The sequence below is a fragment of the Amaranthus tricolor genome, chromosome 10 (genome assembly GCF_026212465.1).
Source record: "Amaranthus tricolor cultivar Red isolate AtriRed21 chromosome 10, ASM2621246v1, whole genome shotgun sequence".
NCBI lineage: Eukaryota > Viridiplantae > Streptophyta > Magnoliopsida > Caryophyllales > Amaranthaceae > Amaranthus > Amaranthus tricolor.
Window position 1 is genome coordinate 8,982,588 of NC_080056.1, and position 16,979 is coordinate 8,999,566.

General features: G+C 32.6%; 1 protein-coding gene across 1 annotated transcript; it reads left to right on the forward strand.

Moving 5' to 3' along the window:
* Positions 1–9,943: 9,943 nt before the first annotated feature.
* On the forward strand, positions 9,944–16,441 carry LOC130824802 (pathogenesis-related homeodomain protein). Its single transcript, XM_057689818.1, has 12 exons — positions 9,944–10,039; positions 10,279–10,353; positions 10,696–11,222; positions 12,037–12,202; positions 12,692–12,815; positions 13,089–13,201; positions 13,288–13,644; positions 13,799–14,035; positions 14,133–14,222; positions 14,502–14,552; positions 15,258–15,455; positions 15,950–16,441. Exons 1-12 carry the CDS (start codon positions 9,944–9,946, stop codon positions 16,232–16,234), a joined length of 2,319 nt encoding a protein of 772 aa, XP_057545801.1. The 3' UTR covers positions 16,235–16,441.
* The last annotated feature ends 538 nt before the right edge of the window (positions 16,442–16,979 follow it).

The window sequence follows — 16,979 nt, forward strand, 5'->3', positions numbered from 1 at the left end:
ACTATTATAATATCAATTCTATATGACTAACCTAGAATTTGATATGTTTATTGAATGAAAAAAATGATGTATTCTATAAAAAATTAGTATTTAATTTTTGTTTTAAAAATTATGTATTCAATAAATTTAATCACCATAATATATATTTGCATTATTCTTTAAAGTATTTAAAGTTATATTTTTATTTCATGCTAAAATTCGTGCATTGCATTGAGCTTTTATACTAGTATATAATAAAAATGCTTACCTTTCTATTTTGGTCTCCGTTTCATTTTATTCACAAACTTATCATCTCTCTTGCGTTTAATTTTTTATCCAACAAACAATTAATAGTTACACTATAAATTTTTGGTGCTTTCTCAAATGGATATAATACTCCTAATATAACTTTTTTTAAATTATAGAGTAGACCGAGCAAAGAGAATTAATGAGAATCGAACTGAAGACTTTACATAAAAAAAATAGTATTTGTTTTAACTAAGACAAAACCATATTTTTTTTAGAAAGTAATAATATATTAATTTTACTTATTTTGTGATCGTTATTGTTACTAGTTTATGATGTGGACACGTGGCGAAGTGGGTATTCAGTTTTGATAGTCATGGCTTTTGTAATATAGAAGTAATGGAGAAAATGGTAGGGTATGGAGGAATTAGGTGTGGGTGTTAATCTACTGTACTGTTCGCCTACTTATAATACTTATAATGTAGTTTGGTCTTAGATGAAAAAAGAGCGGCTTTCTTGCTCTCTACACAAATTTCTGTTTATCCATGTGATTGTTTTATTCTATTTTCACCTCTATCTTGTTCCATTGAAGGAACCATAGACTTTTCTGATTGCTTAATTGGGTAATTATTATTTTCTTTTTTTTTTAAGGATAATATTGGTTATTAGAATATTTTAATGAAAATATGTGCAACTTTTCTTATAATTAATCTAGAATTGGTACTTGTATAACGATTATGAAAAGCAATTGAAATATCTTAGGGATTCATCTAGTCTCATGAGAGATTGTCTTTTTTAGAGACGTATTTCAAGTCTAGCTCATTAAAGACTAATGTTTGCTTATATTATCCTTAATGCTTACTTACTCTATTCTTAGTGCCTACTTTTAATATCTTAAATGTCTATTTACGTCATTTTTAGTGCCTACTAATAATATTTTAAATAATATATAATGGGCCGGCTCAATTAAATCTCAAAAATTTAATGTATATATGTAGGAATAAATTGTCGAGTATAAAACTATTGTGAGATCTAAACTATTAATTTAAACTTTTGTTTGAATTGGTTATTTGCAACGTTATTAGAGTCAACGTGACAATAATGTCATGAATTTGAATCTATATTAACTCTTCAATACAAGTGTAATATTCCACACAAGGTATAAAAATGATCTATACAACCTTCACACTTTTAAAATGAGTCTCATATGAAGAAGCATGCTAAAGTATTAATTACTATCAGGATGACCCCAATCACGTTATTTTAAGATATGGATATTGTATTTACAGGGATGGTCTTTAATACTCCCTTCTATTCAGCCTAAATGTCTCATTTGACTTTTCACACTTATCGAGGTAACATTTTAACCTTTAATATCTTAAATTATTCTTAATTAAAAATTATAAAAAGTTGATATTAATAATCATTGTATTGAGACAAATCAAACAAGATCCTACATGATTATGTTTTAACTTATAGATTAAGAGTAAAATACAAATATAGAATGATAAGTGAATAGTGCCAAAAATCAAATGGGATATTTAGGTTGAATAGGAGGTAGTATGTAACATTGGTAAGTTTAAGTTAAAAAGGGAAATTCATTTAAGTTGGTGGTGATATGCCCGATTTCATATAATAGTAATATAGTACATAGAATTTCATCTAAGATCTTAGTATGGCAATCGATGTATGGGATCTATACTTATGTTAGTTCTCTCTAAAAGTTTTCTTGGTGGATTTTAACCAAACTATATAATCCAACTATAAAATTATTTTAATTTCGTCTAAGCAAACATAATACTTATACTTGAAGTTAGACATGATAACCTCATTTTTGTTAAATTTCTACCTATTAAATAAATTTTTCCTTTAATTAATTTAGATTTGTACGATTATGAAAAGCAAGTGAATCATAATTCTCAAAAGTTAGTATTGTAATGTAATTTCTATGTGGAGTTACAATGTAAATTGAAAAGACTTGCTTGAACTTGATATTTTTAGTCTTGGCATTATTCAAAAAAAAATATATATATATTGCAAGCATGGTTTAAGTTCTATTAATTATAATAATTTCCATGGCTTGTATATGTGTGGTACAATATTTCTAATATTATTCTTGTTTCAAAATATTTTATTTTGGAGTTAGTAATAATATTATTAGAGGCTACTACAATTAGAATTCGATATGATATCTCGGAATGGTTTAAGTAATGAGTTATTTTCTAAATCATCAACGATTTCTTTTAGTTAGCTATAGGAATATATCTTTTCTTATCAATAGGAAATTAGTGAAGATTCATCATCATCATCTTACCCAGTGTATACTACTCATAGAGAAACTATAGACAGGGTTTGGAGAGGGAAGAACAGCGGCAACTCATACCCATAAAGGAGAGCGCGGCCAAGGGATTCCCCCGGTTGATAAAGAGATGTAACTAAACGGGAAAGATAAGTTAAATGCCTATAAATAAAATAAATAAGTAGAACCAACTACAAAATAAAAGAAAACAAAAACTAATAATAAAAGAAACGAGATAAGCAAGAGATCAAGAACACCAAAAGGTAATCTAAGAGGACATCGGTAGTCTAAAACATAGATATAACACCTCCAACTACCCCTATCCCTAGTCAGGCCCTCAGAGAGGTTTAACTCATGCAAGTCAACTCTTATTAGTTCATCCCAAGTTCTCCTGGGTCTTCCTCGACTCCTCCTACCCTCTACTATAATGGTTTCTACCCTCCTCACAGTCTTTCTTTGCATATGTCCAAATCACCTCAATCTCTTTTCGCGTATTTTTGCAAAAATAGGGGCTACCTCTAGTTTGTCCCTAAACTCTTGGTTCCTAATTCGATCCATCAATGTGCGCTCACACATCCACCTCAACATACGCATTTCTGTAACTTTCATCTTATGTTCAAAAATCTTCTTTACAGGCCAACATTCGGTCCCATATAGCAAATCAGCTCTGATTGCTGCCCGGTAGAATTTTCTTTTTAACTTGCTTGGGAATTTCCTATCACATAGCACTGTAGTGGCTGCTCGCCACTTGAGCCAACCCGCATATATACGATGATTTACATCTCCGTCAATCTCCCCATCTCTTTGAATAATCGATCCCAAATACTTATACTTGGTCGTACTTTTAATAACTGCTTTATAAATTGACACCTCTGGTTCACCTACCAGTAATGTCCCACTAAAGTCACAGCGCAAATACTCGGTCTTCGTACGACTAATGCGCAACCCTTTTACCTTCTAAAGCTTCCCTTCACTCATCTAATTTATTACTAACCTCCTCTCTAGTTTCTGCTACCAACACTATGTCGTCAGCGAATAGCATGCACCACGGTACCGTCTCCCAAATAGATTTAGAAATCTCTTCCATAATGACAGTAAAAAGAAAGGGCTTAGAGCCGATCCCTGATGTAGTCTAACTTTAAACGAAAAAGGCTCTATTATCCCCACCGGTGTTTGAATGTTAGTCGAAAATCTGTCATACATATCCCGTATAGCCTCAATGTGCACTGAAGAAATACCTCTAGCCTTGACGCTATCCCAGATGACACGTCGTGGTATGCTATCATACGCTTTCTCCAAGTCAATGAACACCATATGCAGATCCTTCTTTCGCTCTCTATATTTCTCCATCAGTCTCCTCAAAACATGAATTGCCTCAATGGTTGACCTTCCTGGCATAAAACTAAATTGGTTCTCTCTAATCACCGTTTCCTATCTAATTCTCCTTTCTATCACTCTTTCCCATAATTTCATTGTGTGGCTTAGAAGTTTGATACCTCTATAATTCTCGCATACCTGCGCATCGCCTTTGTTTTTAAACAGAGGTATTAGTGTGCTACTCCTCCATTCTTCTGGCATCTTATGTGTCCTCAAAATAATATTAAAGAGGTTAGTCAGCCAACGAATGTCCTCTTCTCTTAAACCCCTCCACACCTCAATCTGGATGTTATCTGGCCCGACTGCCTTTGTTCTCCCTATCTTTTTGAGAGCTTCTCCTACTTCCTATGTGGTAATATCACTCGTTGACCCGTATTCTAGTGGTGTTGGACGTCAGAAATTTGATTATCCGCCTCCTTTGACCCCCTAGACTCATTGAGTAGCTTAGAGAAATACTGGAGCCATCTGGTTTTGATGTTCTCTTGTAGATCAAAACAAAAAAAATACCATTTTATCTATTACAAATAACTACCATTAATTGTAGATCAAAACAAAAAAAATACTTGTAGATCTTTTTTGGTTTTGACGTCAGAAATTAGTGAAGATTCTCTATTACAAATAACTACCATTAATTGTAGATCAAAACAAAAAAAATACAAAGAATAAAAGAAATAACAACTTTTGTGATAAACGGTCCCGTTCAAAAACGTTTCCCACAAGCACAGTCCATTTTAATTTAAAAGAAAATTTAAACAAACTTGTTGCTGCACGCTTTAAAAAACGGTTTCTCAACTCATCGTAAAACAACTTCAAATTCAAAAACAAAAACTGAAATATTTGATGCTTGAATTTGATAATTTTAAATCTTAAATTTCATTTGAACACAATAAAAATGAAAATGCTGCTATAATATGTTTGATTGATGTTAAATATTTTTTTTATTCAATAATGATTAACTTAACATGTTAAAGTGAGGCTTTTAACGCAACATAGTTGGTGTTTTACCATAACAAATTTGATAATTTAGGTATTCACGGTTACTGATGGTGTTTAAGCATACTCTTATTGGCATTTTATCTAGTTAAAGTTAACATTTTATCTAATCATAATTGCTGCTTTTAACATGTTGAGGTTGGGCTTTTAACGAAATATAGTTGGTGTTTAAGCATGTTATAGTTTTTTAAAATAGCTATAGTTGATGTTTTGGTACAATAAAATTGATATTTTAAATAGCAATCAGTAAATATTTTAACTTTACAAAATTAGTATTTGACCATATTGAAGTTGGACTTTCAACTAATTATAGTTGGTGTTTTCACCTGATTTATTTATGAGTATGCTTTTGAACTAGCTATAAGTGTTTTAGCATATTGAAGTTGGTAATTTAACTAGTTTACTCCGTATATATATATATATATATATATATATATATATATATATATATATATATATATATATATGAGAGAGAGTTACCATGAGTATAAAAATACAACAGATACACGAGAAAGCTAATCAAACGATCAAGTAGCTTTAGAATGGAACGCTTGATTCTTGAATTTGATCAATTCAAATCTCAAAATCAATCAAAAACCAATAACAATGAAATTGCGGTTATGCATGGAGGTATTGAACATACCTATTTTTTTTTATAAAAAAAAAAAGATAAAACTAGCTAAAATGCCTACTTCTTATCTTATTAACTGAAGGTATCGTAAACACATATTTTGATTTGTTAAAACACCATCTATACGACTAGTTAAAATGTTAATATTACATACCATGCACGAATAAAATAAATGAATTATATTCACCTTTTAAACATTGTCATCACCGATTTTCGTGACAACAGATAATATATCGTGCATATTTCTTATCACGTAGTAGCCACACTCAAGACCATCTTTTTGATGTGCACACTACATCAAAAAGAAATAAAAAAAATATTCATGTCAAGATCCGTTTGAAACACAAAAGCCCTTAAAAAGACTACTTGACATGTAATTTCAGTTATGCCTGTTTTTCAAGTCTATCTATTTCAAAACCGTAATTACTAATTAGTGCTAATTACGTGTCAAGTTTCATGTCAAACAAATCAAGTTTGACCTAATTTTTACAAGTTAGAGGGTACAAAAGCCCTTAAAAAGACTACTTGACACGTAAATTCGCACATATGCATACTTTTTTAAGCTTAACTATTTCAAAGCTATAATATTACTAATTAGTGTTGCATGTCATATTTCATGTCAAACGAATTAAGTTTGACCTAATTTTTGCAAGTTAATGGCTTATAAAACCTTATTAAGGCTACTTAACATTTAAATTCCTAGATATGTTTATTTTTATTACTAATTAAAGCCTAACTAATTGGTGTTGGATGTATTTTTATTGATTTCTATTTCGAAAATGTGTCTCTCAAAGTTGATCCCATACTTCTATGCAATTTCTTCATCGGACAACACCTCATGAAGAAAATATAGGCATGTTAATGCATGTAATAATATTAAAGGTAAGTATATATATAACACTAACGTGAAATCGATCAACTTTATCAAAATACCTTTTCTACAAGGATTAGAGAAGTGTGCAGCGAGGTAGGTGTTGATTGAAAGAATCAAACTCATATATATTGTTAGTCAAAGGACATATGACTAGGAGCATGCAATACATACTATAAACTCAAATTTAAAGTCAATAAGAGAAAATGAGAACTTGGATATAAATCACAAAAGAAAACTGAATGTTTGAAATAAAACATACGTTTGAAAATATGGAGCTGAAATGAACTTGTGTCCAACTCCAATTAATATTTTCAAACTGCACTCAATGTAGTTCTTCACCTCAGTCGACTTTTCCACGCATTTACCAACACTAATCATTTTCGGACATAACCATCCAACTTTTCTAATAGACTCGTTACTATTGAACTCCTCGTAAGTTGCACTAAACTCACAAATAACAAATTATGTTAGGAAATAAATCTATTAAAACAATTAACAAACATCGACGAAAGTGTAAGTACATATCACCTCATGAAGACGTGGTTCGAGAATATATTCAACATCTCTCTTAACAAAAATTCACGAACAACTTCTTTGTAGACATACACTATTGTATGACTGTATGTCTGTATCCTCATCGTAGTTGAATTCAATCATAACTAACTGAAGTTGGATTAGACTATCTTTAGGCATGTTAGTCTATCAAATCATAACATATACTAAAAAGAATGTAAAAAGCCAAATGTCTTCATTCTAAGACGCTTGCCATTTGGATTGTTCTAATTAGATTTCAATTTTTGATATTGGCTTACGTGGCAAATAAAGTTGATTAAAATGTCATTTTTAACCTCTTAATAATTAATAAAACTGAATAACTTACCATTTATGAAATCATATCATAACATATATATTCTAAAAAGAATGTAAAATGCCAAATGTTTTCATTTTAAGACATTTGACATTTGGATTTTTTGATTGGATATCAATTTTTTATATTGACTTATATGACAAATAGAATAAATTTGAACGCATGATTAAAATTCCTCTAAGTGTCGCAAAGAAAGACCATTTGAACAAAATAAAGAACACTTATCAACTTTGGTCAAATATGATTAATGGTGAGATTATAAGCTTTAAATTAGTTTTGTAACATTTAAGTTTAGCACTGCCGTTTAAGTAATTTTGAGTTTTATGAAGAATTACATTACGCAAATAAACAATGTTATATCACCATATTTTAAGAGTTATTACTTTATCTTTAGTATATAATATTTTTATTATTATTATTATATATCTTTGAAAATTATATTTTTATAAAGTATATTTTAATACTAAGAACTACATGCGTTGCATGAGGTTTATACTAGAATGTAGCTATTTGCAATCATTGCTAAGAGATTGTCCCTCACAAGTGAATCGTTTCTCTTTTGATAAAATACTTATAGAGCTGACACTTTTGAGAAAACGACCTCTCTCTTAGAGTCCTTTGGACCCTCTTTTGTTTTACGCAAAATCTAATTCAAAATTTAAACAATTTAATTAATTTAAAAATTAAAACAATTAAACCAATGAACATTGTTGCCTAAATGGTGACCGATTTTTGCAGGTTAATCGCTACAAAAAGTCAATATTTTTAAAAAGTAAAAGTTAAAATAAAAAAAAAACATTTCTCTTTCATATTTTATATTTTTTGATTTTTTTTATAATTTTATTTTGTATATACTTTTTTTTTAATGTAAATTGACTTTTTGTATAGGTAAGAGATTATCTTAGTGCAATTTTAGCAAGTACCCTTAATAGTTGGAATTATTTATGTTTAATCAAAAGTTGAGATTATTCTATAAGAAAATCAGTAAAAGATTGTATTATTTTAGGTAATTTTTTTTAACCAATTAAAAATAATATAAATATAAAAGATTCAAATGATTATTACCTTATCTAAAAAATGAACCCAAGCATATGGTCGGGTTACAAAAGTACCTTGGGCGTCCGATAACTTCTCAAGGTTCATTTTGGCGTTGGAACCGAGAGTGAGTAATCTTCATACCCCTTAAAAATTGCGTCCACAACCATACTTAACTGACCAACTGAAATAGGCAACAAATGCAATGCTTGGCCCCCTCTAGGTGGTTGTGTCTGATCATATGCAACCTCAGTTAAGTCACCATCATTGGTCAAACCTAACTGAGGCAGTAAAGGAGTACAAGGACTTTGAAAACTATTTACCTTTAAATTGGAAATCAGTGTTGGTTTAGGAATTTGAAAATAGGATTTATAAGATCGGGTCTCGACCATTGCTCTACTCTTTCAACCGGACTCTTTGGACATGCTTGTTGACTTAATTTATCACGAAGATTAACACCAACAAAGTCAACAACAAGTAACCCCATTTTCTCCAAAATAGCATTGAATTTGGCATTTATTATATCCATCGGTTTCTTTTTAATTTTATTTTTGAAGGCCTTCAAATCTTTTGGTGTTACCATATTTGAAGTTGATTACGAGACCACATACTCTTTACCTAAGGTTTTTTTCACCCTAAAACGCACTCCTTTTTGCCAACTACACGCCCTTTATGGTTTTTTTCCTAAAACCATATATGTAAGGCATCGACATAGCTTATTATAAATGGGGGTGAAAATCATGCAATAAATATGACATAAACAAGATGAATCAACACGTCAACATTTGTTTCTCATATCTCACTCCCCCAAATCGTAAATTAAATATCTTGTTTGATCCAGGATTTATATACAATACAAGTAATTCAAATTCATTTTAACTTAAATATTAAAAACCTAATTCTAATTTTCATATGATAACAAGTAACAACATACAAATCAAGCCTACGAAACTACACATAGCCTAATAATACTAATAACCAACAACGTATAAACACTTCTAACTACAATAATAAAAATGTACAGAAAAACAAAGTATAAAAATGGTAAAAAAAATATTAACGATCAGAAATTAATTTTCGTCATTTATTTTTAGTTTAGGTAAAGATAATCGCCTTCATTATAAGAATTGTAAGAATTCATCGAGAAACATTTAACCCCTAGACTAATCTAATATATTTAGAATTTTCTGTAAGTGGTGATAATCAAAAAATAAAGGTTCAAAAAACCCTCTAATCACTCAACTAATTCTTGATTATCTCAAAAATAGTTATTAATTTAGCATTATTCAACTAAAAGCTTAAATTGAAGTTGAGATTTTTTTAAATCAATTTGCCGTAAAAATGAAAAAAACACCTGTATTACAAGTTTAAATCCATAGAAAGTCAAAACTCATGCAGTGATGCTTTGCGGTTGAGTGGAAGGGGAAGAGAACTCCTTGAAGAAGAACAGACGGTTCAGACATTTAAAATTTAGAGCCCATTCCCTTTTTTATTGCAGAAATTTAAAGCCCTTATTATTTATCAGTTTAAATGGAAGAATTTGGTGATTAGATGGCACCCATATTGGCACTCTTGTTTTCAGGTATTCAATTTTCTTTTTAACTTTATTATGAGATTTATTATTTTATGAGAATTACCAATATGAAATCATATAGGAGTATTCCATTTGATTTTTCTTTTGATATTGGCATTAAATTTTTGAACTTGGGATCAATCTATCGATTTCTTGTTGAAAATGTAGACCCTTGAATATATGATCTTGATAATGCTCAATTGGGTAGCAATTTAAATCAATTTTCACTGTTTCTTCTTTAATGAAATTAAAAATTCATGTCATTCTAGTTATAATCTTTAAATTTTAGATTTGTATGAAATTAGATTCATCTGGGTTATAAAAAACATGGGTACTTTGTTAGTCTTCATGTTCTTGTAGTTATTTGAAGGCTTATAATGTTTGGTAATGAAATCTAATATAGGGTTCTTTACTTCTTTCTGGGGTTACAAGAAAGATGGGTTCTCTTCCTTTCTTAGTGTTGTTTCTTAATCCAATTGTATAATTGTAATAGGGTATATGGAATTAACACTGATTACAGTTTTTCTTGCAAGATTTGTATTGTTTTCTTTATCTTTGCTTAACAAGTTTCACAAATTCGTGTATGAGATGGTCTCACCGTGAAATATGCCTCATACTTGGGTTAAATAGCCCAATAATAAAAGCTTTTTAGCTTATGGGCTTCTTGTTTTGAGGTCGTCTCACCGTGAGAAGGTCTCATACAAGAGTGATTAAGTGATTGTTTTTTGTTCTTTTCAATGTGAAGTATATAATGGAAGCCAATTTTTTAATAAGATTTGATTGTGTTTGATTCTTCATCTTAGTACTGTTGATTATGCAGTTTGATAGCAAATCATATAATAAGCGCATTGTTGGGGGAGGAGAATCGTGCATTCTCGAGTTTCAACTGTATGTGAATTCTATTAGGAGTAAATTTAAGTTGATGAAAACGTTGGCGCAGATGAGAAATAGTGCACTTAAGAAGCTCAATAAGAGAAGGAAATTGAAATTTTCTTCAGCGGTTTTGAGCTCCGGTTCAAAGTCTCTGAAGACATTTGATAAGAAAAGAAAGGCTGAAACCACTAGAAGAAATTTGTTTTGCCGGGTTATTGACACTTTAGAAAAGCATGATCACGAGGGGTGTCAAGGCGATCAATCTCTATGTTCGAGTTCTAAAGGTAAGATTGATGGTGGGAAACTACTAACTGTAAGTTTAAAGAGGAGGAGAAAACCGAAGAAAAATAAAGTTAAAGTGGTTCCAGATGAAGCAGCGCAATTGCAAAGGAGAGCACGGTATCTTTTGGTTAAAATGAAGCTCGAACAAAACCTTATTGATGCTTATTCCGGCGAAGGTTGGAAAGGTCAGAGGTATCTGAAGCATCTAACATTTCTTTGCTGAACCTTTGACTCTGTTGTTGAACGGACAAATCCATCTTGAATATGTTATGGGTATATCAAAGATGTCTATATACATATTTTTATTGCTTTATGTATAATTCTAGTGACTAGAGGTGTTTAAAATAGACCAAATGACCCGATATTTACCCAATCTTGGAATCTAACCTGACTTCAAAATGAACACCTAGTAGTAATTAACTCAATTATCTGTATGTTGTAGACTTGGAGTGTGCTTTGTGTTCATGCCCTTGCCCTATCGAATAACATCACGCAGCTTATTTGTGTCACCTAAGCAAATACCTTTCTTTTTGTATATCTTTGTGCTCTTCTTCTAGTACATAGAATAAATGTCATTTTTAAGTGTGCTTATGTTATCTATGTATCTATGTGAGTTACAGCTAAGGATCTACACATCAGGTGCTTGTAGGGCAGATCCAACATAAAATCTAATAATATCAATGTATTAAGTATTGTTTTTAAAACATGTTTGTCTAGGAGCTTCATAGGTTAAATTTCTAGTAACATAGATTTTTCTTATGATACTTGAGACTTTTTATGGAATGAAAATGTTCTTAGCTATTTAGAGGCCGTGATTCATGCACCCTTATGCAGATTTGTCATTTTTGTGTGAATATCTTTTCTAAGTCGGAGATTTTGAGTGCTCGACGTATTCCCTTCCTACAGCAGTACAGCTCGAAAGAGAAATTGCTGTCAACACGTCTTCTTTTTTCTTTCTCGTGTTAAACTCATTGCCTAATGACTTATTACTTCAATTTGTACACAGTCGGGAAAAGATTAAGCCTGAAAAGGAACTACAAAGGGCCAAGAATCAGATACATAAATGCAAACTTGGAATTCGAGACACACTTCACCAGTTGGATTTACTTGGGTCTGTCGGGCAGATCGACGAGGCTTTGATTGCCCCAGATGGGTCTGTTCATCATGAACATGTAAGTAATACTTAGTATCCCCTTTTTTTTGCCTTCTGTTTGAGTTTTGACGTTATTTTGAGATTAGTAGACCTATATTTCGGAACCTGAACTATTTCAGTGAAAGAATCTTTATGGAAATCTTCTACATGAATGGTTCTCTTTTGAATCAGCTTCTTTGTTCCCTTCAATGTCACATGATTCGCTAATCTTCTCGCGAATCGCAAAAAGTGAATTATGGTCGGTTTCAGACCCTTTTTGGGTCATTTTGAGCGAATTACGATTTCAAAATGCGAATTAACTAGCGAATTATGTAACACTGGTCAATTTAGTAAAGTTCCTGCACCGCCTTGATCCATTGAGTCATTAACGTGGAAAAATGAAACCTGCAGACGAGCTTAGTTTTTGTTTTTGTGATAAGTGTGTTTAGTATATTTTACTTATAAGCTGGTTATATAGATATGGTTTGTGATCTAAGCTTAGGTTAAGTCTTTTCTTTAATGCTTGTAGATAATCTGCAAAAAGTGCAGATCTCAGGAAGTTTCAGAGGACAATGATATCATATTATGTGATGGCTCATGCAATTGTGCCTTCCATCAAAAATGTATTGATCCTCCTTTGGCGACGAAAGATAGTAAGATCTGTCTTGTTTACTTGATTCTTTACTAAGTAACTATTTTATGTCTATGTTACTTGGACTCGGGTATCGATGTCGGATATTGGTGCATTTTGCAAGGGACGGATACGTCTAAATATTAAATTTTACGCCTAAAATGAAGTGTATAAGTGCCATACCAATGTCTGAGCATCAAGGATCAGACATGAAGTGTATACGTGAAGCAAAATGAAGAGTCCGTGTAACATAGTTTTACGTCATAGAACTTATCACTTTTCTGTATTTTTGAAGTTCCTCCCGAAGAAGAAGGTTGGTTGTGCAAGTACTGTGATTGTAAGGTGGAGATTTTAGACGCAATGAATGCACATCTTGGAACGCTATTTTCTGCAGATACCCCATGGCAGGTTATTAATTTTTTAAAGGATTTTTATTGGTTTTTTGTTCCGTGTTAGCAAGTCCAAGACGTAATGGCGAATGGGGATTTTTGTAGGATATTTTTAAAGAAGCTCTTTTATCTAATGTCGGAACCGAAGATTCTAATCTTGAAGAAAAGTGGCCTGATGATGAGTCCGACGATAATGATTATGACCCTGACAGAGATGAATACGATAGCAGTAACAGATGTAGCATGGAGGACGTTTATTCTAATCCGGAAACTAGTACGAGCAGCTCATGTTGTTCATTGGAAAGCGAGGTTCTTTCGGAATCTGGATTTTCCGCAGGTGGAGGTGTTGTGTCAAGTAAAATTGCTTCCTTGCATCAGACGTGTGTCGTAGAATTTAACAATAATGAAATCGCTACCGGTCCCAGAAAGCGATGTGCTGTTGATTACAAAAAGCTCTATGATGTAAGTCGTTCTAACTTCTAACATCAATTGTTAGAGAACTTTGACGTTATCCATTGTGGATACTTTATTTTATTGTTTGCAATCACAAGAACATACGAGTTTTTGAGATGTACATATATGCTGATCCAGCTGACAATTTTTCTCCCGCTTGCAGGAAATGTTTGGGAAAGAAAAAGAGAATTCTGATGGTTTTTTTAGTGAAGATGAAGATTGGAACCCATCTAAAAGACGACGAAGAGAAAAAGAGAATGATGTTGCTAATACCCTTATGTCTTTGCGTGAAACTGAAGTTAAAAAGCCAGATCCACAAACATCGGACGTGGGTGACAATCATCTTCCATGCCCGAAATCTAGAAAGCCTCTCTCGAGAATTCCTTGTGAAGCATTGCAGGTATTTATTCCTTTCTCAACCTATAAAAAATCTTGCGTAAAAGGATAACATGGAGTCATCTGTAAACGTGCATGCTGAATGTTGTTTGATGTTTCAGAAACTTCGTCAGTCATTTGCGGAGAACGAGCTTCCATCTAGAGATGTTAAAAGACGAATCTCGGAGCTAGTTGGTCTCGAGTATAAAAAGGTAAGACCCCAAGTATTACACACACCAAGTAAATCCAAAAACTTTGACATTACATACCAAAATCTAAAAATCATGTTTCGCATGTATCATTTGATGCCTATTTGAAAATTGTATTGCTTCGAGTTAGCAAACCAAAATTGACTCCAACCAGTTGTTTGAAAGATGGAGTGCTTTTTTCTCGAGATGCAGATACTCATGGAATTAAATTCCCAGTTGATTATAGCCTTTGGCAATTCATGACAACTTTGTGTTTGCCTTTTCTTGTTTGGGGTATGGCAGGTTAATAAGTGGTTCAAAAATGCGCGCTACATGGCTTTGAAGAATAAGAAGGTGAGAAGTATTCTGCCTTCTACTGTATGTATATTTTTTTGAAGAATAATGTGCGAATTACAACCTCAAAGTTTTGGAATTTTGCCAATTACAGCCTTAATGTTTATTTTTTGCGAATTACAGTCACAAAAGTATTAAAGTCTATAGGCCAAATCACAGAATTGCGACCACTTAACATGAATTTCCGACCACCAAAATGGTCGGAATCCTGTGATTTGGCTTGAAAGTTGTAGACTTTGATACTTTGGAAGCTGAAATTCGCAAAAAATAAACATTGAAGCTGTAATTCGCAAAAGTGCTTAACTTTAAGGCTGTAATTCACAAATTGTTCTTTTTTGAAAAAAAAATGTTTTCCTTTTCTTAGATGAGGATGAGGTGGTCTTGATCGTACTTTTATGTAATTGCTTCCTTGATGTTATCTCTTGTTACGATTCTTGAGTTGAAGGTATTGGTCTGCCTTCTTTCGCATCCTCCCCAAACCTTGCCTTTGGCGGGACTCATCGGGATGATGATGATGATGATGATGTGTCTCTTGTTAGAAGTGGAAGTGATAATTGGATACTATGTTATGAGGAGTATGTCACACATGTTCTCATATATGTGGCTCACTCATTCATATACATCGTTCAATTTGGTCGACTTATAATTCCAGTCTACTATTCTTAGTACACTGATTCACGAAAAACAATTTTGTATGTTTGACAGAGAGAAAGAGTTTCGGACAATTCTATCATCGGTTTTGCAGTAAAGAAATCAGCTGAGGTCACTTTAACCAAGTGTTCTTCCACGCCCATTTCAAACCACAAAAAAAATCGCAGGGTTAGCTGGAAAGATAATTTGATAACCTTCATCAACATTCCAAAGAAGCAGCAGACGAAGGACACGTTACACGCTAGCACTAAGGTATGAGCTTGAAATATCAAATGCAAAGATTAATTTTATCAATGTTCCCTTGTCGCAAGTTTGAAGTCGTCAAGAAACAAAAAGAAAACCGAACAGAAAAATTGAAGTACACAATCCATGTTATGGACCATCTAGTCTTGTCGTTATACTGTGTTTATGAGTTGCGGATCAAAAACGAGTAATGTCAATTCAAGTAAAATAACCCACTGGGTGTTGATCTCTGGTTACGTATGTGGAAGGCAATACACTAATTAACTTATATAATTACATTTTACCTGTAATATTTGATTTTATTTTGAATTTAAGCGATGTCAACTAACCTCAGTGACATCACGCTAGATCTGCCACTGTGTTTATCTTATGTGAAGACATCGGCAAGCTGCTTACTGATGATTCTCAGCTTGGTTGATGTCTGTTGTCGTCCTTTTATGTGGCATTTTTAGTTTTGATTATTTGCGTTTAGTAATGCTTTTCGATTCCATTCGGTACACCAGGCAAATGTGGAGCTAAGCGATGATACGTGCTTGAAGAAACACTTGTTATACTTGAAAGCTAGAAGTAGGCAGAGAAAAAGAGTAAAACATGACACCGAGCAACCTCAAGAATCAAACGTGGAAAAGCAAATGGAAGATTTATGTCGGATTCAAGAAAAGCTTTGGAAATTAAAACAAGTTTTATCGACTATTCCTGAAATCGCGACCAAGGAATCAGAAGAGGTAAGCTTGAATGGACAAATAGTGGTCTATGTTCCCTTTGCAAGGCTCAAGGAGAAAGAATGATATCGATTTCTTACCGATATGTACCCGATCATTGATCATACTGCCAAAATTGAGTTATTTTGTTCATGAAAAGAATATGGCAATATAATTATCTAGTTAGATCAACTGTTGTAGAATGTGATTGCTTTATGATGGTTTCATGTGAGAGAGCAATCATATTCTTACATTCTTTTGCAATGAATCATATTCTCATACTTCTATTGGTTATACTATGTTTGGATCTAAGGAAATAGAGAGAAATGATCATTTTCTTCATTAGGATGCCAAACGCGGAGGGGAAATGATCATTTTCTTCTTTAGGATGCCAAACGCGGAGGGAAAATGATCATTTTCTTCTTTAGGATGCCAAACGCGGAGGGGAAATGATCATTTTCTTCTTTAGGATGCCAAACGCGGAGGGAAAATGATCATTTTCTTCTTTAGGATGCCAAACGCGGAGGGGAAATGATCATTTTCTTCTTTAGGATGCCAAACGCGGAGGGAAAATGATCATTTTCTTCTTTAGGATGCCAAACGCGGAGGGGAAATGATCATTTTCTTCTTTAGGATGCCAAACGCGGAGGGAAAATGATCATTTTCTTCTTTAGGATGCCAAACGCGGAGGGGAAATGATCATTTTCTTCTTTAGGATGCCAAACGCGGAGGGAAAATGATCATTTTCTTCTTTAGGATGCCAAACGCGGAGGGGAAATGATCATTTTCTTCTTCAGGATGCCAAACGCGGAGGGGAAGAAGGAAAGAAGAG

Coding starts and splice junctions, on each gene's coding strand:
- LOC130824802 (XM_057689818.1), top strand. CDS start 9,944: ATGAAATCATATAGGAGTATTCCATTTGATTTTTCTTTTGATATTGGC. Junction 12,816..13,088: donor TCCTTTGGCGACGAAAGATA/GTAAGATCTGTC, acceptor GTATTTTTGAAG/TTCCTCCCGAAGAAGAAGGT. Junction 14,223..14,501: donor TTGGTCTCGAGTATAAAAAG/GTAAGACCCCAA, acceptor GGGGTATGGCAG/GTTAATAAGTGGTTCAAAAA.